The 23,887-nt window shown below is 40.5% G+C and overlaps 1 protein-coding gene across 1 annotated transcript in view; it reads left to right on the top strand.

The window, feature by feature from the left end:
- The window catches only part of C10H10orf90 (chromosome 10 C10orf90 homolog), a 52,969-nt gene that overhangs the window by 14,646 nt on the left and 14,436 nt on the right, over nucleotides 1-23,887 (top strand). The window contains exons 2-3 of the mRNA XM_032225577.1: nucleotides 3,731-3,924; nucleotides 5,762-5,963. Of these exons, the coding sequence (XP_032081468.1) occupies nucleotides 3,731-3,924; nucleotides 5,762-5,963 (396 nt within the window). The remainder of the gene's footprint in view (nucleotides 1-3,730; nucleotides 3,925-5,761; nucleotides 5,964-23,887) is intronic.

Here is a 23,887-nt window from a genome sequence, read left to right on the forward strand (position 1 = left end):
GGATTCAGGGCAGCGTACAACATTAAAAGAAACACATAATACAAAAGTTTAAAAAAATTAAATAGAATATCCCAAATAAACCCAATTAGAAAGACAATAACATTTTTTTAAAAAAATTCAAATTAAAATTAACAATGATCAATAATTTGTTTTGTTTTGTTCAGGCCAGGTTGGCTTGCTGGAAAAGCCAACTTTTTAGGGCGCGTCGGAAGGACCAGAGGTCGGGGATTATGCGAAGCTCCAGGGGCAGCTCATTCCAGAGGGAAGGCACTCCCACACAGAAGGTTCTCCCCCTGGGGGTCGCTAGCCGACACTGTCTGGCCGACGGCACCCTGAGGAGGCCAACTCTGTGGGATGGCACTGGACGGTGGGAGGCTACCAGTGGCAGTAGGTGGTCTCGCAGGTACCCTGGGCCTAAGCCATGGAGTTTAGGAATAACCGTGCGTGCAATTTAGATTCGCTAGAAAGCAGGATTTCCTGCTTTCTAGCGAATATAAATCATGCGGCACAGCTGATTGTCACACAGCTGGTCGTCAGAACTTTTATATTTATTTATTTATTTATTTATTTATTTATTTCATCAAGTATGAAACAACATATATATGTATAAACATGATTTTGGATACATGAAAGGGATACAAATAAAAAGAAATATTAGGACAGGAACGGTAGGCACATTGTTGTGCTTATGCACCAGAGGTGGGTTCCCACCAGTTCGCACCTATTCGGTAGAACCGGTTTGTCAAATCTACCGAACCGGTTAGAAGAGGTTCCACCAGTGGACCCGGAAAGCAGGCCACACCTACAGAAGAGGTTGCAAAAAAATTTGAAACCCACCACTGCCCCCCCCAGAGACAGACAGACTGACACAGAGAGAGAGAGAGAGAGAAAGAAAGGAAGAAATAAATAAATAAAAAGAAAGAAAAAAAGTGAGAGAGAGATGAAAGAAAAAAGAAAAAAGGAACAAAGAGAGAAAAGGAAGGAAAGAGAGATAGAGAGAGACAGAGAGAAAGAAAGAAAGAAAGAAAGAAAGAAAGACAGACAGAAAGAAAGAAAGAAAGAAACAAAGAAAGAAAACAAAACAAAACACAGGGCTGGCAAGCCACTCCCACCAGGTCACATGGCCAGCAAGCCACTCCCACAAAGGAGGCCACACCCACAGAGTAGGTTCCAAAATTTTTTGAAACCCACCACTGTTATGCACGCCCCTTACAGACCTCTTAGGAATGGGGTTAGGTCGACAGTAGACAGTCTAAGGTTAAAGTTTTGGGGGTAGCATTTCACCCCTTGGATTTTTAGCAATTCTCACATTTCTGGTTAGAAATGATTAAAAGTAGCTGCCAGCAGTATGAACTGCAGGCTGAACTTTCTGATTCACATCTCTTCCTCCAAGAATTTTCTTAGGGGACTCAGCATTATTACTTCTTCCTTCTTTGGCTGGTTAGGATTTCAGCCCCAAGGGGGTCCCAGAATATAAGGATACAAGAATGTAAAAAAAAATCCCCTCACTATAGTTAGGATCCCTCTGCAATGGGACCCAACCAGGAGATAGAGTACATACCTCTGATGTAATTATCCTCCAGCAATTTATACCTGGATTTTGCAAGTTAATTATTTGCTAGCTGAAGAAGTGCTTTCTTTGCCTGCCCTGTATCTGCTTCTAAAGAGGTTCATTGGACAATAATTCTTCAGTCTGAATCTTCTGAAGAACAAAGGAGAACTTCTCTCTCTTTGCTGTCTCTCCATTTATGCATGGTTTTATATCTCTTGGTTGTGTACCACACTCCCACCCAACATCTTTCTTTTAGGCTAGACAGTAGCATAGAGAAGGCACTTAATGTGTCTTGTTTTTTTTAATCTGGAGACCCGAACTGTATGCAGCAATTTATATATGAACTCATACCATAAGGGCATTATGGTTCACCGACAAAAGGGTGAACGACAAAACCGCGCCCGACTAAACCGCGGTGATAAAACCGTGTGTTCTAAAGCGCTCCGACGAATGAGCGCTGAATCGCGCCGACAACAGCGCGGAGACAGAAGCGCGCTGTAAACCTAAACCTAAACCTAATCCCTAACGCTAAACGTAACCCTAAACATAACGCTAAACCTAACCCTTAACCTAACCCTAACCCTAACCCTAAACCTAACCCTAAACCTAACCCTTACCTTAAGTTAAATCAGCTTTCTGTCTCCGTGCTATTGTAAAGCGCCCTTCCGTCTCTGCGCTGTTGTCTCCACGCTGTTGTCGCAGCATTGATGACATCGCGGTTTTAGCGACGCGGTTTAGTCAGGCGCAGTTTTGACGTTCACCCTTTTGTCGGGTCACGGGACATTACAGTGTTGGCATTTTTATTTTCAGTTGCTTTCCTAATGATCCATCGTATGCAGTTTGCCTTTTTCACAGCTGCTGCATATAGAATTGGCATCTCCTGGGTGCTAGTCCCCATAATACACCATTTTTTTTTCCTGGTTAGTTACAGACATCTCGGAAGCTAGAGGCCTTTTGCCCTAATCTCTTTCACTTTAGACCTACTTGAACAGAACAGCATCTGCCATCGGGGTGACTGTTCAACCAGTTTAAAGAGGTCGTTCTACAGCTATTCTGGAGAGACGTAGAGATCAATAAAGTAACATGACAGCATTTGCCTTTAGACTCTTTAGTGTTGAGAAGAAAGAAAACAATAAAGACAAATGAAAATTACACTTCTTATAATGGCTTGATGGAAACAAGTCAATAGGTCTGAGTGAATGCTTTTGGGGGGTGGGGAGTAGGGAGCAGTGGTGGGTTTCAAAAATTGCTCGAACCTACTCTGTGGGTGTGGCCTCCTTTGTGGGAGTGGCTTGTCACCCATGTGACTGGATGGGAGTGGCTTGCTGCCCATGTGACCGGATGGGAGTGGCTTGCCGCCCATGTGACCAGATATGAAGATGCCGATGACACTTGTCAGAACCACCTTAAATTACCTCACACACAGCACTGGAATGCATAAGAATATGATGTAAACTTGTTTTTTAAAAGGCATCTTTGGTTTGCTTAAAGCAACTTCAACACACGCAATGTTCTGATTGCACCACAAATGCAGTAGTCATCCTTACCTTTCACAGAGGCACTGAGTTTTATAAATATGAGCATGATAGTGTAGAATAATCATATCCAAGGACCAGTGGTGGGTTTCAAAAAACTTTGCAACCTCTTCTGTAGGTGTGTCCTGCTTTCCGGGTCCACTGGTGGAACCTCTTCTAACCGGTTCGGTAGATTTGATGAACCGGTTCTACCGAATAGATGCGAACTGGTAGGAACCCACCTCTGGTAGGGAGACTAGTCGACTCTGGCCTCAGCAAGCAGATGGAAAACTAGTTCTTCTATTGCCACCTCTTTCTGTGCTCAGAAATAACCTGAAAGGATTTTGAAATATACAATATATAGATTCTGTCTTTTCATTTTCTCCTGGTGTATAATTAGTTAAATGCAATAGGCCTGGTATACACCCAGATTTAGTGGATCTCCAGCTGAAGGAAAACTTTCGCAATACTTTTTGCTTATTTATGAAACTTTGTATGATTTGACTCCCAGGGTTAAACAAGCACGAAACTCTACATTCTCTACTCAACAACTTCAAGTATATATTTCTTTTATAGATGCCTCCTGGGTTTAAAAATATCTAGAAGAATCGAAAAACAAATTGGCTACCATCCCTTAATAAATAAGCCTTTCTGTCTTTCTTAGGTGATTACAAATTATATGAGTCAACCAGCCCTTCCGAAGAACATAAGATAAATATGAAGAAAGAGATGGTCAATAGGTTAACCACCTCTGCAGCCCATGAACCAGATGTTCCTCGTGAGAAATATGAAGCTTTCCAATATTCAGAGGTCTGCTTAGAGCCTGAGAAAATTCCTTCAAGCCCACTGACTCTCAGGGTAAAATATCCACATTCCCTGCTAACTCTTCATATGGTTATTGATATGCTTATTTCCTTGGAAATCCATTAGGGGTAAAAAGACATTTATTGCTCCTATGTTTTTTTTAAAAGCACCGAAACAATAGTTTTATGAAAGTGCTCTTATTGCTGAGAAGCAGTAAGCAATTTGCTTACATGATACACTGAGAACTGAATTTGGAAATGACTTATCTAGTATCCTGGTTTACCCATGCTAATATTTGTGTATATATTGTATACTTTTTCTTACCATCTCCCTCCTCATTATTTACAGTTATTATTAATCTGGTAATTCCCCTTAACTGCAGAAGATTAGGTGAATTCATATCCTAGGATTTCTATACAACTACCTCTGGGGAAAATATCTCTCTTCCTCAAATTCAGAATACTGAATATTTTTGATAGAGCAATTATGTAAAGAAGATGGATACAGGTGGTTACAGCCATAATCTGCCCCCTCTGAGGTTGGGGGTGGTGGAATCTTTGGCTTTTGAATTATATTAAGTATATTTTAGTGTTTACATTACAATTCCTAGGTTTTTTTAATCCTCAAAATAGCATAAAACCAACTAATTTTCAGTAATAGGGGTTGAAGCAGGCTCAGGGTATTATTTTACGTGTGGTCCTGGGAATTTGAGCTGTCCATCCTGATTTTAAATAGCACATGCAAAATATAGTCCATTCAAGTATTAGACTTGCATAAGATATGCAAAATTGAATAAAGGGACCAGACCAGGCCTTGTATGCCTACCTGTTCCTTATTTCTTTATATTTAGTGGGCTCTTACCTGAGCTACCATTTTTGGAGTTCTGCAATGAGTTTTTACTTGCATTAACTTCAGGAAAATCATGTTGGTTATACACAGGCTTCTATTCAAATTCCCAATGTAAGTATTATTGGAACATAAGAAATTGAAGAGAAGAAAGAGAAGAAAGGGGGGTAGGAAGGAGGGAGGGAAGCAAGGAGGGAAGGAAGGAGGGAAGCAAGGAGAGAAGGAGAGAAGAAAGGAGGGAAGGAAGGAGGGAATGTAGGAGAGAAGGAAGGGGGGAAGGAAGGAGGAAAGGAAGGGGGAAAGGAAGGAGAGAAGGAGAAAAGAAAAGAGGGAAGGAAGGAAGGAAGGAGGGAAGGAAGGAGGGAAGGAGAGAAGGAGGAAAGGGGAAGGAGGGAGGAAGGAAGGAGGGAAGGAAGGGGAGTAGGAGAGAAGAAACGAGGGAAAGAAAGAGGGAGGGAGGGAAGAAGAAGTAGGACCGTTGTAAGATAAGATGGATCTATGGGATGGTAAGAAAGCAATTTTCAAGTATATTGTCAACTGTAGGGAAAAATTGTTATAAATACATATTATTAATAACAGTTATGAGATCATATAATTGTGAATGTATATATGAAATTGATAAAATAAAAAAATTAAAATAAAAAAAAGAAATTGAAGACATTTCACGTCCTCTTCAATTCTTTATTATTGTATTCTTATTTTATTGTAAGCCAGCTGGAATTGTTTTGGATGGTGAGATGGGCAGCATAAAACTTTTATAAACAAATAAATAAAATATCTTACTAGAACAAAATGAACACATTTGATTAAGGAATATGTACACAGCACTGGTTATCGTCTCTCATACATGTGGCAAAAGCCAGTACCCATTTTTCTATGAAGTTGCACAGTCTACATTGCCAAAAGATGCCCCATTACCAGCCACTGCAGCTAGAATTTCAGATGACTGATTTGAAAAGAAAACTTCCTGATCCTTTCCTGGGACGATAGAAAAATATCACTAAGGGTGACTGAATGATGCCCTCTTTATTTCTGCTTATTTCAGGAGGCCCTGGAAGTTCACAAGCCTCATTTTATTTCCCACTCACAAGAACGATTAAAAAAACTTGAACACATAGTACAACTGAGGAAAGCACAACGAAGTGAGGATTTGGGGGAAAAACAAGGAACTGCTCTATCCAGCAAGCTTTCCCCTACTCCCATTACAAGTAAGAAGAAACAATATACGGTTCCTCATCCACTGAGTGGTAAGTTGAGTTATGTAAGCTCCATTAAGTCTACTGCAAAATTTGTCTTTTGTCTTATGTATGCATGCTACTCTTTGCCACATTTTTGAAACTGTGCATCATTGCTTTCACTGTTGGTGATATGGCTAAATATCACATTCATATTTATTTACTTACTTATTTGTTCTTTTATGCATTGGCAAATTTAAACAGTAGCAGTGTCCAAAGTAGTAGATGTACTGTAAAATCCAGTGACGTGCGGTGAGGTTTATGGCTGGTGAGGCAGTCTTCTCCCCCAACATCCCACTGTCTAAAGCACTTTCTTTCTTTCGACCGCCTGAGTTCTGACAGGCGGGTGAAAGAAAGCGCCAGAAAGCGGAGTTGTCGGTGCTGCTTTCGGTGAACGGAGCATGAGCGTGCGGCACCATGAGCTCCATTCTGGACGTCCGGAACCTCTACCAGAACCTGATCAACCTCTCGCTGAACGAAGAGCTGGACGTGCCCGCCTCTGGGCAAAAGAAAGAAAGCACCAGCCCGCCAGCAGAGGTGGGTAAAAGACCCGCCTCTGCTGGCGGGCTGCCCCGACACAGAGAAAGAAAGCTGGCGGGCTGCCCTCCCTGCCTCTCCTTCTCCTACGCCCTTCCCTCTCTTCTCAAACAAACTCTCTCTCAAATTGAGAGTTTGTTTGAGTGAAATAACAAACACATGTACATGGACACACACACACACACACACACAAACAAATTACTTACAATTACTTACAAATTACATTAATTTTGAATTCCTCTCCCTCCTTCCGACCCACATACCTTTTCCAGCTGTTTCACAGAGGATTTCAACTCTGCTCTTGCCTGCCATGATGAAAATGTAAAAATGTAAAAGGAAAAAGGTAAGAGCTGCTGAGGTCAGGCTGGGTTAGCTGCTGCCAGAGCCCCCAATGGATGACTCTGCTTAACTGTTTAAAAAATCCTCTAAAAAATACACCCTCTACAGGAGGAGGCGAGAGAACCACGTGCCTCATCTACATAAGGAATTTTTTGCCTTTTAACCCTTGCTTAACTCTGCTCGAGTGATCATAAAAGAGTAAATGAGGCACGTGGTTCTCCCGCCTCCTCCTGTAGAGGGCACTTTTTTAAGAGTCTTTTTTAAACAGTTAAGCACTAAGCAGAGTCATCCACTGTGACTCTGGCAGCAACTACCTCAGCCTTTTTCCTTTTAATTTTTCTTTTCTTTTCATGATGACAGTGGTGAGGCCCTGCCTCCCTGCCTCCCCTGACTGCACGTCCCTGGTAAAATCCCAAATAAAAGGAAAAATAAAACCCCAGTTTAAAAGAAATTTTAAAAAGAAAATTGTCTTATATTGATGTATTAATCTATAGTCCCTGAAATTCTTTGCAACGAATTGATTTAGCCCTCCTTTTCCCATCCACTGTTTCCAAAAGAGGGAATTATTTTGCCTCGCAATATATTTTAGGGTAGGAAAGACAGTATGATACCTTTAGGTTAGAGTGTGCTCAAGGATATTTCCCTCTTCACACCCATTTCAATTATAATTTTTCTGATTAAATGGAGGAGGAAATTAAAGTAGAGCACAAGTCTGTCGCGTCATCTTTATTGACAAAAATGTTGCTGGGACACACTCATACTCACATGCTATAGGTCCTATAAACATTGGTTGAATAGAAATGATTGATGGTTGCAATCCAGACATTTGTTTAGAAATATGTCCATCTTCCTGGGGGGGAAACAGACAAAGGCAATCACGGCAATCAAGTCTATAGTGGGAGTAAGGAGAAGCTCAAAAAATTGACAAGAACTCCTTCACCAGATGTGATGGTATGTGGGAATGATCCTGGGATATTCCATCGGAAGGATGGAAGGCTGAGTCAACCTTGAGCTGGTGAGATTAGAACCGCTGAACTGCAGATAACAGTCAGCTGAAGTGGCCTGCAGTACTGCACCCTAACCACTGCGCCACTTAGCAGTGGTTGGATAAGAGCAGGGGTGGGTTTCGACCGGTTCGCACCGGTCCCTGCGATCCGGTTGGTCGCCGAACCCGGAAGTAAGTAACTTCCGGGAACGGCGAAGCCCCCCCCCCCCTGCGCCCGCGCGCGCCCGCACACCCGCGCCCGCTCCTTACCCAGTTTTTACAAATTCTGCGCTTTCCACGCATGCGCAGAACGCATACAGCGCCTGCGCGATCCTCCAGGAGCAGCTGGAGCATCGCGCAGACGCTAGTACGCATGCGCGCGCCACGTGCGTGCACGCGTGCGCCGCGTGCGTGCACAAGGACGCCGCGTGCGTGCACAAGGACGCCGCGTGCGTGCACGAGGACGCCGCCGGCCTCGTTCCAACCGATCCGGTTGGAACGGGGCGAGAAACCCACCCCTGGATAAGAGGCAGCTCAGTTGGGGGGAAAGCATAGGAAATGTTTTGGAAGACACCTGTCCTGATTTTCTAGAAACTAAAAAGAGCGAAAGGGAGAAATGCTTTCAATCTTGTGAGATTCCGTTTAATGTAACCTTAAAATAAAATGTTTCCAAGTTTGCTTGTGGTCTGGACTACCTTGAAGGCTAACAGCCATCATGGAAAGTATTTCTCCCCTCCTCTTGTTTTAGTCTGTCTTAGATGCTTTTTAAGTAGAAATACTCTGAAGCAGTGGTGGGTTTCAAAATTTTTTTGAACCTACTCTGTGGGTGTGGCCTCCTTTGTGGGAGTGGCTTGCTGGCCATGTGACCTGGTGGGAGTGGATTGCTGGACATGTGTTCTCTCTTTCTCTCTCTCTCTCTCCTTCCTTCCTTTTGTCTCTCTGTTCCTTTTTCCTTTTTTTCTTTCATCTCTCACTCACTTTTTCTTTCTTCCTTTCTCTTTCTCTTTCTCTCTATGAGTCTCTCTGTGTGTGTGTGTGTGTGTGTGTGTGTGTGTGTGGTGAGTTTCAAAAATTTTTGGAACCTCTTCTGTAGGTGTGGCCTGCTTTCCGGGTCCACTGGTGGAACCTCTTCTAACCAGTTTGGTAGATTTGACGAACCGGTTCTACCGAACTGGTGCGAACTGGTAGGAACCCACCTCTGCTCTGAAAGCTGATTTACTAGGGACAGTCTCTCCAAAAACACTCCTGTAGGGATTCACCTATCTCTTATCAGACCATTTCCCAGGCTGGAGACCTTCCCCCTGCCTCTTAAGAGCATGTCTACGTTGTCAAGAGTTTTGGCAACATGACTAGTATTATGAGATAAACCCCAGGAGCCTAACACAGTACATAGAGCCTTAAGACAATTAACAGAGGTTTATATATACAGAAATATACGTGGTAGATGAAAATCCCTTACCACCCAGCTCTGACACAAGGAGAGAATGGAAATCATGACGAGAGCGAAACACCCTCTAATGGCCACCTATATATATATATAGACTTGTGTGGCCCTCCAATCAGAGTCTTAAAAGGGTTATATCATAGCTGCAATGAATCAGCCTCATCGCATCAGCCTTGCCTTACAATTGAATCAGCTTACTGATTACAGCTTACAACCTTTCATCAGCTGGCAGCTATTAAATCCTCAGCACCTTGACATACATACCATTACATCAGGTAAATCCCCTTCACATCAATTTTTACACTGTGATTGGCCACATTCCCCAGGGCAACCATTTTGTGAGAGAGTCTATAACATTCTTCTAAAATTCCAGATACCTGCATAGCCCATTAAAATTGTTTGTCCCGAGCATATTTGGACAAAGTAACTATCTTTAACCTACCTAGCTCTCGTATGCTGACATGATTGTTAATTATTGTTATCTGGAAGTTGTCTTATAATTTGTACATTCATTAAGGTTTTAGAAACATGCTTTAAAAATACTTATTTTAAAACAAAGTATAAGAACAGCCTTTCATTTCTTAACAGCTCAACAACAGACATAGAAAGGATAGAATCTTAAGATAGTTGTTATTCAGATTTTCTTACAATCTGAAAAGATTCTTCTACTTTCCCTGGGTAAATACTCACTGATATGGCTTGTAGTTATATTTCTGTTGTTGCTGGGTAAAATAAGACAAAACACATGGGATAAAAGGATGGCAAGAATCAGTGGTGGGTTTCAAAAATTGTTCGAACCTACTCTGTGGGTGTGGCCTCCTTTGTGGGAGTGGCTTGCTGCCCATGTGACCGGATGGGAGTGGATTGCCGCCCATGTGACCGGATATGAAGATGCCGACGACACTTGTCAGAACCACCTTAAATTATCTCACACACAGCACTGGCATGCATAAGAATATGCATCAGCCTCATCGCATCAGCCTTGTCTTACATTGAATCAGCTTACTGATTACAGCTTACAACCTTTCATCAGCTGGCAGCTATTAAATCCTCAGCACCTTGACATACATACCATTACATCAGGTAAATCCCCTTCACATCAATTGTTACACTGTGATTGGCCACATTCCCCAGGGCAACCATTTTGTGAGAGTCAACTTGTTTTTTAAAAGGCATCTTTGGTTTGCGTTAAAACAACTTCAACACACGCAATGTTCTGATTGCCCCACAAACGCAGTAGTCATCCTTCCCTTTCACAGAGGCACTGAGTTTTATAAATATGAGCATGATAGTGTAGAATAATCATATCCAAGGACCAGTGGTGGGTTTCAAAAAATTTTGGAACCTCTTCTGTAGGTGTGGCCTGCTTTCCGGGTCCACTGGTGGAACCTCTTCTAACCGGTTCAGTAGATTTGACGAACCAAACGAATCCGGTTCTACCGAATAGGTGCGAACTGGTAGGAACCCACCTCTGCCAAGAATGCTTGAATATTGAGTATTTGTTTCTTACATTTAGAAGCTCTGATACTTATAGTTTCATCTGGTGAGTCCTGAGCAGTTTCAGATTAATTGATCTTGTTGCTTTAACTTGTTTTTGAAAGCTTTTGTTTTGAAAAGTTATTTAAATGGATAGATTGTTCAGTGGAGAATAAACCCCATGCTGGCTGGAGGTAATGGACGTCGAAGCCATATCAGGTCAAGCTGTTGATGGATTAGCTAGAAATCACCTTATAAGGGCATCTTGTCTCTGTTCAGCAGCTGAACTAATACATTCTGCCTTAGATGCTGTTCAAGTTGAAATACTCTGAACGCTGATTTTCATCTGAGACCACTGGAGCTTCGTAATATTAGTGGGCAAGCTGCTTCCCCATAGGAAATAACTCTTATCTCATTGCTCCTTCCTGTTCCTGAGATTCTGCTTCTCTTGGGTCCTGTAAGATGCATGCTGACTTCTCAATATTCCATTTTCTCCTGATGAAAGAAATGTCCTTCTGGGTTCGGCTCCAAGTGGGGGAAAAGACACTGGAGACATGGAGGCTGCTTGGAAAGATGGTTTTAATGGTGGACAGGACCACATGGCTTGAGCCCTGAACAGAAAAAGGTGATCACATGCTTCAATGTTGGTGGAGAAAAAGAGAAGCTGAGATGCTGAGTCCCTGGTTTTATGCCCTCTCTGGCCTTTGATCTTGAGCTTGTATTCTGATTGGTTGTCAGACTCCCAAGGGGCCATGCAGGGGCAACTCTCTAGGCTGCGTTTTGAATCCAGGTTTGGTTGAATTCTCAGATGCCATGTGGCGAGTTGGGTAAAGGGTTGATTCATCCAGCCCCATCCTAAGTTATATGAATGTTGTGTAATTTTAAATGTCTGTTCTTTTTAATTTTTATATGTCCCCTTTCCCCGCTTTATCTGTAAGCAGCCTTGAGTCTCTCGAGAGTGGGCGGCATACAAATCCTAATAAAACCTAAAACCAATATTATCATGCCTTAATCCTATCCCCCTGGAGCTGAAGGGGAGAACTCTTTATTATATAAAGGGACTGACTTGGCCTTCTTAACGGCCCATTAACAAAGTGGGTGGGGGCAGGAAGCTATAGGGAGCTATTCTCTCTTTAAAACATGTTTCTTCCTTTTCACATCCAAGGAAATGTAATATTCTGCCTTTTCAATATTTCCTAGGATATTTCATTTTTCTGGGAGAGGGCTGGGTGATAACTTCCTATACTCCTCAGCAGCCTTAGCAGATCCAGCCCTTGAGAAGTTGCCGGTATCCTCTTTCTCTATTGCGCGGGAACAGCTTTATGTAAATCAAGGCTTTTTCTATTATTACGGTTGGTCACATTGTCAGCCAAATGTTGAGATTGAGTTTGGTACCTTTAATTACCTATCAAGTCTTTCCCAAGGACCTGAGGGAGGCAGATATTGTTTGATGGTGTTGAAAGTATTGCTGTAGGATGTTAAGCCAGTGTTTCTCAACCTTGGCAACTTGAAGATGTCTGGACTTCAACTCCCAGAATTCCCCAGCCAGCATTCAGTGGCTGGGGAATTCTGGGACTTGAAGTCCAGACATCTTCAAGTTGCCAAGGTTGAGAAACACTGATGTAAGCTGTTCCAACTAAAGGTGCCTTTTGCAATTGACTGATGGTGATTTTGTCAATGCCAGCGGTATTCAAGTGGTGCTCCAGATGTTTTGAGATTGCACCCAAGGCACTCATTACTATTGCTACTGTGTTCGATTTCTTTTGCATCCAATATCCTTTTTTTTTGTTTTTTTGGTCTTTCTTATCAACAGTTGTTGAATCTGGAGTGTTATGAGGCAGCTGCTGGCCAGTTTGAATTGTATATGTGATTGGCTGGATATGTCCAGTATAGATTTAAATAAAATATATCATTACATGAGCTCAGGAAACCTTCAAGTTCTGTAGAACATTTTGTTTTGTAACAGTAAAGAAACTAGACAATAAAGAGGTGAAGTAGATGCTGGATTCTTCAGAGCAGGTTCCAGCTGGATCAAATCCAGAAAATCTATTCTTTCATAAAAATAATGAACATATTAATCCAGACAGGCTTGTTTACCAAAAATGGACTATTTGAGACTGTCTTCTTCTCTATCATTTGTGTGGAGATTAGGGAGGGGGTTTAATTGTTGCAGGATCTGAAATAACTAAGAGCAGGGCAATTATTTTTGATCCTTGTTTTCAGAACATTATTCTCAAACTGTTTTTAAGAACAGGGGAGTGGAATTGGCATTATCTTGCTTCAGCATTTTTCTTCCAGTTTCAAGTAGATCGAGTCATCTAAAAGCACCTCTCTCATCTAAACAGAACATCCAAATAATCTGTTTCCTAGAAGAGGAGCATTCAGGCTTTATTCCTATATCAGAAAATCATTACTGGGTGTCGCCTAGAGATAAGACAAACTATTTCCAGGAAATCCGTAATATTTAAATGCCCCTGACATTTAAAGAGTAGATTGGTTATTCTCTGCCATTTATTCTGCGGCTAGAATTATTGTTCTTAGAGAAATAGAAATGTCTTTGCCTAAAATATTAAGTGAGTGAGTACTTAAATTGTTCTTTAAAAAGAGAAAGTCTTGCTTGACCCTATTTTTCTGGATTGCTGGATCTGTTGTGGCTTTCCCAACATTGTAGGATACTACTTCATATACGAATAACATGGGCGATCTCCCTCAGTCATCATGAATTATGATGGTTTAGGTTTAGGTTTAGGTTTAATAAAATTTGTATGCCACCCACTCCCATCGGGACTCTGGGCGGCTCACGGCAAGACAGAAACAGTTTAAATTTAAAAATAGAAAATACAATATTAAAATACCACATCATCCATTCCATCTAAGCGGGGCTGGATATTAATCAACAGCCCCAGGCCTGCCGGAACAACCAGGTCTTAACGGCTTTACAGAAGGCCAGGAGAGTGGGAAGGGTCCGGATCTCTGCGGGTAGGTCGTTCCACAAGACCGGCGCAGCAGCAGAGAAGGCCCTCCCCCGGGGAGTCGCCAACCGGCATTGTCCGGTTGACGGCACCCGGAGGAGGCCCAGCCTGTGCGATCTTGTTGGTTGTTGGGAGGTGAGTGGCAGGATTTGTCACAATATAGTGATGCAAATTAGATTTAACTATGTGATGATGTCCTGCAGGCAGATTAAAAAAAAAAATTCAAAAAAATGAGCAGTTTTGTAAGAAGCCTAAAACATAACCAAAAAATATGAAGACTGCTGCATACTGATCTAAGTGAATACTTTAATTAAGATTTCCTCTGTAACTTCATTGTATGTGCAGGTTTGCATTCAACTGCTACATGTCTCAGGTACATCAGTTCTGCTAAGTAAAATTCATGTTTATGCTAAGAATTTTAAACATACATTTTTTTAGTTTGGCTCACAAAAGTTTTTAATGGAGCTAATGTTGTAATGGGAATATCTAAACTAGATATCCAAATGTTTGTCCCTTAAGAATTAAGTTCCTTAAAATACTGTTTTAAATAATTTATGATGACAAGCAAACACTTTTAAATTAAAAATGATTCTGCATAGTGCTAGACCAGTGGTTCCCAAACTTGGCAACTTTAAGACTTGTGGACTTCAACTCCCAGAATTCTCCAGCCAGAATTCTGGGAGTTGAAGTCCACAAGTCTTAAAGTTGCCAAGTTTGGGAACCACTGTGCTAGACTATATCATAAAGGAAATATTTAAATCATGGTACCATCTTCCATATAGTTTAAAAAGCATCAATAAACTATTTCTTGCTTCACTAATAATATCTGTCAGAAGAAATCTGTTCGGGAAGGAAAGGGCAACATTAATATATGAATTAATCTCTCAGATTTATTTGTGTAAAATTAATCTTGTCAGATTAATTAGTTTAGAAACCAATCATGTCAGTTGATTGACCCCCCAGTCCATTCATAAATGCAGTGTGGGATTCAGCTGCATGGAAGCAAGGCCATGTAATTTAGGTTTAAGCATAAGATGAGACGGAACACATTTTTTGGGTTCATGTTGTCTTTGGATTATGGTTGTAGGCTAAAAGATGACTTTCTTTAACTCAAATAATAGCAATTTAACAAATCGTGCTACATTCCTAGAAGAATTGGGAGTCATATCTGTGATTTTCGAACCAATATGGAATGGAATCCTAAGACTTGTAGAAAAATTCAATAGGATATTTGTTCCTTTTGTAACAGGGCAGTGGTGGGTTTCAAAAATTGTTGGAACCTATTCTGTGGGTGTGGCCTCCTTTGTGGGAGTGGCTTGCCACCCATGTGACCAGATGGGAGTGGCTTGCCACCCATGTGACCGGATATGAGATTAAAATTAGTACTTAGGTTGGTCCAAGTAGCTATTCAGAAACTCTGGCATTGAAGCATGCAAGTCTTAAAGCTGTCAAGTTACAAGATCCTTGCCAGTGGTGGGTTTCAAAAAATTTTGGAAGCTCTTCTGTAGGTGCGGCCTGCTTTCCGGGTCCACTGGTGGAACCTCTTCTAACCGGTTCGGTAGATTTGACGAACTGGTTCTACCGAATAGGTGCGAACTGGTAGGAACCCACCCTCTGTAACAGGGGTGTTAAACTTGCATCACACACTGGTTTGACACCCCTTTTCTATAATGACAATATTATTCCATAGAATTCTCATATTCTCTCTCTCTCATTGTCCTAAGAACATTTTGACAGCATCACATGTCAACTAAATCAGAGGCCTTTCAATAATCAATAAGCACATGTTGCTTTTTTTAATTCATCGGGGAAATGGGTCTTCTTCTTTATTAATTCTTTATGCATTCTTTAACAGCTGCTTCAATTTCAATCCACAGTTCCTCTGCTTCTCTTTCTCTGAAGTTTAGAACTTGAAAGAAATTCCTGATATTCTCATTTTAAATGGTGGGTGTATGCTCAGAATCATAATCTATTTTATATTGATTTAGAACCTGCACATGAACAGTTTGAAATCTGTTAAGACAATCAGCCCCTGGTCCAGTGGTGGGTTTCAAAAAAAATTGGAACCTACTCTGTGGGTGTGGCCTCCTTTGTGGGAGTGGCTTGCCGGCCATGTGTTCTCTCTCTCCCTCCCTCCCTCCCTCCCTCCCTCCCTCCCTCCCTCCCTCTCTCTCTCTCTCTCTCTCTCTCTCTCTCTCTCTCTCTTTGTGTGTGTGTTATGGGTATTTGCATTAAAGGAAATATCTTTTGCAAAATACATCTTCTGGCTTATATATTTGGTTAGATTCAAATTGCCTTATGAAGGCTTGGTGTATGTTTGGTTGGATTATCTTTGTATTTATATATTTTGTTGGATTGCCTTTGTGCCTTTTAGTCTGTTTACAGTGCTCTTGATTTCTGAAGCTAACGTTTAAACAAAGTAAGAAATAAAACTCATTAAGGAGTATTACCCTACATCTAAACCTAACAAAAGAAACCTTTGTGGCAATTTCTGGGTTTGCACAGTGTGATGTGGAGGTTAAAACACAGATTTGTTTGACTGCATGGGAGACAGGATGTCTAAAGGAAGAAATGGACAGAAGATGATTCAGAATCTCTTGAATTTCCAATCATTCTAAGAGTAGCAACAGTGTTTTAACTTTTCCCACTAAATGAAGCTGCTGAAATGGAAGGAAAATAGGAGTTGAATTTGCTTTCTGCGTAATGAGGTAAGTTCAATTTGATGTACTTCGACACTACATAGTTTTCACCAACCAGTTCTTCATAAAGCAATTTAAATCTAATTTTCACTTCTTCAGACTGCAAAACACCGAATGTTCGGGGAACAACATAAACCATCCAATGATCACACCCAGCTAGCCAGTAACAGAATACTCCAAAATCTAATTCAGTCAGTGCCACACTCCATGAGATATTTCAGGTTCTGGAGCCACAGACATTTTTGTCACATTTCATAGAAAATGAATATAAATACATTAGAAGCATTTAATTAATTAATTAATTAATTAATTGGCATTCATAAGCTCACCATCGTTCCTACCATCCCTGTCCTAATATTTCTTTGTATTCGTATTCATCTCATGTTTATACTTATATCTGTTATCTAATTCACGCTTGACAAAATAAATAATAAATAAATAATAAAATCTTCCACATACAGCCTTCCCCCATATTTTCATCTCTTGTTTAGTGTGCTTGTCTAATTATTTGGAAATAAATTCTGAATAGTTGTCCTGAAGGGCTGTTCTGTTACATTTAAAAGCCTCTTGCCAACTATGGTCTTGAAATGATAGCAAGCTGGCATTTTTATAAAAAAATAAGGAATCAAGAGGTAAAGTCTCCGTTTATTTACACATAACTATTAATGGATTAATTGTAAGACCCAATGAGGAAGGCTAAGACCTTTTCTATATTCATATTTAAGCTTTAGTTTGTTTAATGCAATTCTGCCTGAAAAGCAAGACAGAGCATCCAGCACTCCGGCTTCAACAACCAAAGGGGGGCATGCTGGACTGAAGAATCCTGACTGGATTAAAATGTTCATGCAGTTTCATACCAGAGAGGGAAAATCCAATAGACCGATCAGATCCTACAGACTAGACCTCCTCCAAATTCCATCCGCCGGCCAATGTCGACTGGCGACTACCCGGAGGAGAGCCTTCTCTGTGGCTGCTCCGACCCTCTGGAACGAACTCCCCGTGGAGATTCAAACCCTCACCACCCTCCAGGCCTTCCGCAAAGCCCTTAAAACCTGGCTATTCCGACAGGCCTGGGGCTAAAAAGCTTCTGCCCCTCCTTCTCGAATGGTATGGTTGTTGTGTGTTTTTAAATTGTGTACTGTTATGTTTGTTTTTTTCTTTTACCCCCTGTCTGTACCCCTTCCCGATTGAACTGTGAGCTGCCCTGAGTCCCCTTCGGGGAAAAGGGCGGCATATAAATGAAATCAATCAATCAATCAACCAGTCTCCCTAATTCAATCCAATTCAACTGCTCTATTGTGGTTCTTGATGGCCTGGACACAGTACTGCCTGCAGGTTTAAATACAAGTGCAGACTATTTTCATAGAATCATAGAGTTGAAAGGGACCATAATGGTCATCTAGTTCAAACCTCTTTTCAGTGCATGATTAACATTTCTCTGCCAGCTGACCAACCTCTGTTTGAAGATCTTTAATGAAGAACTCACTATATCATGTGGCAGCTTGTTCCACTGGCTGGCAGTGCATACAATCTAGACTAAGGGTGTCCAACTCAGGTTGTCACAATGGTGTCACATGACGTATTGGGACTTCTTTCCCCTTCGCTAAAGCAGTCATAGGCGTGGCCAGCGCGTGACACATCTGGCCTGTGAACCGAGAGTTTGACGGTTCCACCACAAAACCGCGGTAGACTAAAGTGCGCTCGACGAAAGCGCGTACCTGATGTCATCACAGCGCGACGAAAACATCACGCTGTGAGCGGTAAAGTTAAAATTAACACGAAAACCTTACCCTAACCCCCCCAAACCTAACCCTAAACCTAACCCTAAACCTAACCCTTAACCTAACCCTAAACCTAACCCTAACCCTTAACCTAACGCTAAACCTAACGCTAACCCTTAACCTAACCCTAAACCTAACCCTAACGCTTAACGTAACCCTAAACCTAACGCTAACCCTTAACCTAACCCTAAACCTAACCCTAACGCTTAACGTAACCCTAAACCTAACCCTAACCCTTAACCTAACCCTAACCCTAAACCTAACCCTAACCCTTACCTTTACGTGAATCGGCTTGCTTTAAAAGCGCTTTTTAAAGCGCCCTTTTTTCTCCGCGGTCGTATTTGTTGCGCTGCTGATGACATCAGGTACGCGCTTTAATCGGGCGCGCTTTAGTGGACCGCAGTTTTGTCGTGCCACGGAGTTTGACAGCCCTGATCTAGACATTCCACTAACCTGTAGTTATTTACCTTCTTCCTGATAGTTTAAACACATTGGCTCTGATCGTGCCTTCTGGAGAAGAGAGAATATGCCTATTTCTTCTTCTGCGACAGTCCTTAAGATATTTGAAACCTGCTTGCTATAATTTTTCTCATTCTCCAGAAGGAGAATGTCATTGAAAAAATGACTTTACTTTTGAGGAGTAAATGACACAATTTGGAAATATTTTTAATGCAAAAGCTCATAGCTCACATTAAAAGGAAAGAAAATCTGTTTTGCTGTGCTTGACTTTGTAACTTCAGTAAATCCTTGTTCATTTGTAATTCAGCAGAAAAGAGAGGAGTAGTCACTGAATCTTTATTTCTCCGCTGATGGAATGTAGCAGGAGAAATCCCTACAGGAAAGAGTTTCAAGGTGCCCGTGCTATACTTACAAATTGACAGAATTCTAGAGATGATTCGCCTTCTGTTTCAAAGAGTCTATTGCTAACTTTTTGATTAAGCAAAGGCAGCTTCAGTACTGGGGAAAGTCACTTCTTTGTCCCCTTTATTCCAGCAGTCGACTAATCCTCAAAATATTGAGAGCTTAATTGGGAAAAGTGTTATTGTTTATCCTGCTACCGTTGTAAGCAGAGCGTAAAGAAAATGATGCGAGGAATAATAGGCTTTGCCTTTGTCCCTAAAAGTTCTCTAGATAAAGCGTAAATATATTTTAGGATTCAGTCTCTCTTGGTTGGTTGATCGATTGATTAATTATGTGCCACCAAGTTGTGTTCAACCTTTTTTTTTTAATTGAAATTTTAAAAAAAGCTTTTACAAATATTTACCTCCCCTCCCTCACCCTCCCCACCTGAACCCAACCCCCCCAACCTCCCCCCCCCGACTTCCCGGAGCAAATACAGGGTATAAATCTTTAACAAACATATTCTAAAATAAACTTAAAAGAAAGTTAGTATCATCTTTCATTTGTGCTTTAACTCCTCTTTTGTTAGGCTAACTCTGAACAGATTATATCATTCCTCGTTTCTTCAGTCATAAACTATCTGGAATTTCTTAGTCCCGTGTTTATTTTGAATATAGTCAATCCATCTTCTCCACTCCAGTTTATATCTCTCATTTGAGTGATCCTTAAGATATGCTGATATTTTAGCCATCTCTGCTAAGTTTGTTACTTTTAATGTTCATTCTTGAATAGTAGGCAAATCTTCCTTCTTCCAGTATTGCGCCACCAACAGTCTTGCTGCCGTTATTAAGTACAAAATCAAGCTTAGTCTCTATAACAGTACAATCCGTAGTTATACCTAACAGGAATAACTGAGGGGTAAACTTTATCCTCTTTTTAAAAATATTTTGCATAATCCGCCATATTTTTATCCAGAATGCTTTAACCTTTTTACAAGTCCACCATATATGGTAATATGTAGCATCAACACAATCGCATCTCCAGCATTTAGGTTGTAAATTCAGATACATGCAAGCCAGTTTTTTAGGATCTATAAAACATCTTATAAAAATTCTCTCTCAGATTTTGGGCTTGCGTGAATTTTACATTTCTTACCCATATCTCTTCCCATGTATCCAGCATTATTGGTTCTTCAAAATTTTGTGCCCACTTTATCATACAGTCTTTAACTAATTCTGTTTCAGAATCCATTTCTATTAATACAATATATAACCTTTTTTATATGCATTGGACTTTGATTCCCACCAGTTTGTTGCTGTTTTAATATTATAATTTTTGCACAAATTCCAATGGATCATTTGTGCTACTGAATTGTGCCGCAATTTATAATCAGTCTGCACGATTTTTTTACAGCAGCTGAGTATGTGATCAACAGTTTCATCAGCTTCTTTGCAAAGTCTGCATTTGGCATCATCAGAGGATTTTTTTATTTTGGCCTTAATGGCATTTGTGTGGATAGCTTGTTCTTGTGCAGCCAGGATTAGTGACTCTGTTTCTTCCTTTAATGTACCTGCTGTTAACTATAACCAAGTTTTTTCACTGTCCACTTTATCTTTTATTTTTTCCAGAAATTGGCCATGCAGTGCTTTGTTCTGCCAACTCTCCATTCTTGATTTTATCACATCTTTTCTGTATTCTTGTTTCGTCTGTTGGGCCTTCAGTAGATTTTTGTTCTTTACTTCGATTAATAGATGTTCTTGACTTTCTTTTAAATAATCAGCCAGTGCATGTTTTTCTTCTTCAACTGTTGCTTCACTTGTAATAAACCTCTGCCACCTGATTTTCGGGGCAGGTAGAGTCTATCAGTATCACCACGTGGATGTAAACTGTAGTGCATTGTCATTAGTTTCCTGGTTTTTCGATCCAAAAGGTCCAAATCAGCTTGTGTCCAGTTAACTATACCAGCTGTGTATCTTATAACTGGTATTGCCCAGGTATTTATGGCCTTGATTGTATTTCCACCATTCAATTTAGATTTCAAAATTTTCCTAACTCGGTTGGTGTACTCTCGCCTGACAATAGTTTTTACTTCTCCATGCTTGATGTTATCCAACTGCAGAATGCCTAAGTATTTGTAGGCTTCATTTTCATTGCATTTAATTAGTTGGCCATTGGGCATTTCAATTCCCTCACATGCAGTGATTTTGCCCCTTTTTATGGATACAGTGGGGCATTTTTTCATGCCAAACTGCATTGAAATATCGGTGCTGAATACTCGGACTGTGTTTGTCAATGATTGGATTTCTATTTCTGACTTTCCATAGAGTTTCAAATCATCCATATATAGTAAATGCGAAATTTTTTCAGCTTCTTTGGCTGTTTGGTAGCCTAATTTCATTTTTTTTAAGATTACTGATAGTGGGATCATTGCGATGATGAAGAGAAGAGGTGAAAGTGAATCACCCTGGAAAATTCCTCGCTTGATATTAACCATTCCGTAGCTCTCATTCCCTACTGCCAACTCAGTTCTCCATTGTTTCATTGCCTTTTCAGTAAAGGATGTAATATTTTTGCTAATGCCAGTTGTTTCTAAGCATTTTATGATCCAACTATGTGGCAGTGAGTCAAATGCCTTTTTGTAATCAATCCAGACCATATTCAAGTTCGTTTTTCTGTTCTTACAATTTTCTAATATCATTTTATCAATTAGAAGCTGATCTTTTGTGCCCCTGCTCCTTCTTTTGTTGCCTTTTTGCTCTACTGGCAAGATGTTGTTTGTTTCCAAATAATTCATCATGTTATCTGCAATAATGCCTGTGAGTAATTTGAAGGTTGTTGGCAAGCATGTTATTGGTCTATAGTTTTCAGGTGTTGTTCCTTTAGTTGGATCTTTCTGAATCAAGTATGTTTTTCCAGTTGTCAACCATTCATCAATTTGGCCCTTTTGTAAAATTTCATTCAGTTGCCTGGCCAATATTGCATGTAAACTGGTCAGATATTTGAGCCAGAAACCATGTAATTGGTCCTTTCCAGGTGATGTCCAATTCTTTACCTTTTTAACTCGATTTTTGACCATCTCAGATGTTATTTCTAATACTTGCATTTGTTTGTTGCCAATGCTTTTCTCAAAGTCATGTATCCACTTTGCTTCCTTGTTGTAGTCCTTTGCATTTTCCCACAATTCTTTCCAGAATTCAACTGTGGCCTGTTTTTCTGGTTTTTCACTTTTGGTGTCACCATTTACATTAAGACTTTGATAAAAATGCCGTTGGTCTGATCGAAATTGCTGATTTTGTTTATATTGGATGATTCGTGCCTCATATCTTTCAATTTTTCTAGCTGTTGCTGTTATCTGCTGTTTTACAATCTCTACAGCTTCATTGATGTTTCTTGTATCCAATCTATATCTCCTGATTAGCCTATCTATGATTTTGTTGTTTTTAAGCCGTTGCTCATGCATGTTCATCTGCCCTTAATTTTTTGATTTTTTGTTCTAAACGGATTTTCCACTTTGGCTTTGATGCTTTTTCTGTTGTATGACTAGGTACTTTAATTTTAATGCCTAGTTCATTAGTGACTATTACAGCTGCGCTGTACATTAACTGGTTTGTTTCCAAGATGGATCCTGGTTCAATTGTTGAAAACACTGCATTAACCATTTTCATGATAGGGGCCAAAATTTTCTTCGGCACAGTTTTTAGTGATGGTAAACGTTGCCTTTCCTCATTAAGCAGAAAATGCTCCATGATCTTATCCTTCAATTGTTTTTGTTTTTGAGTTAGTTCATCAGTTGGTTCAGTGATAACTGGTTCTAGTGGTGGTGATGTTATTTCCTCCCCGAGAGCTTCTTCTGGGAGTTCTACTATAGTGTCTTTAGTTGTGTCTTGAATATCAGTTATTTCCGCTTGTGATATTGTTTTTTGGGTTTTGCAATTTGCCTGAATTTCCTCATGTTCAACTTCACTAAACACTTTATTCCGTATAATAAATCGCCTTTGATCTGCTAGTCGTTGTTCACTAACATTTGAATCTGGATATTGTTGTTTCCATAATTCATACATTCGCTTTAAATATCCTCTTTTTTCTGGCTCTGAGTTGTAGTAACAGGCCATTATGGCACGGTTTTCATCTGCACTATATTTTTGTCGTTTTGTTGGCTGGTCCACTTGTAGCCCACTTGTCGACGGATGTCCAGGGACCCCAACATCCGCCGCGGCCCTTGTTAACCCGCACGACGACCGATGCGGTATGGAATTCTTATTCGTTTTTTTCACCATATTGTATGGGTTGGCGGGGGGTTTTTTACGGGACCAGATGCCAACCTGATCCCAACCTTCCTCCTTTCTCATCCGGGCTTGGGACCGGCAACGGCGGAGTTAAAACAATTATTATTATTATTATTATTATTATTATTATTATTATTATTATTTATTTTATTCATTAAACATGAAACTCAGCCAATTGAACATTCAAAAATGCATGACAAATACCAGTGACTGGTGCTAATGGTTGATACGGTTTGCTGCCAGCATCCTAGGTATCAACCCAGTACCGATATTGTTGTTAAGTGAATCTGGCTTCCCCACTGACTCCCCCTTGTCAGAAGGTCACTAAAGGGGATCATGTGACCCTGGGACAGCTTTACGTTAACTTTTGTCCATACTTCAATGGTTGTCATCTTATTTGTGTGGATTTAAAATATTTTAAAGAGCATAGTATCTATCAGAATTTATAATGCTTGAAGTTCACTCAGAAACAATTCTGCTTGTGCAAATAACATTAAGCTATAACTTAACATTATCAAATTTTCTCATCTAGCTAAAGAGACATATTCATAACGGTTTGAACGCTTTCAGATGAAAC

The sequence above is a fragment of the Thamnophis elegans genome, chromosome 10 (assembly GCF_009769535.1).
Source record: "Thamnophis elegans isolate rThaEle1 chromosome 10, rThaEle1.pri, whole genome shotgun sequence".
Taxonomy (NCBI): Eukaryota; Metazoa; Chordata; class Lepidosauria; order Squamata; family Colubridae; genus Thamnophis; species Thamnophis elegans.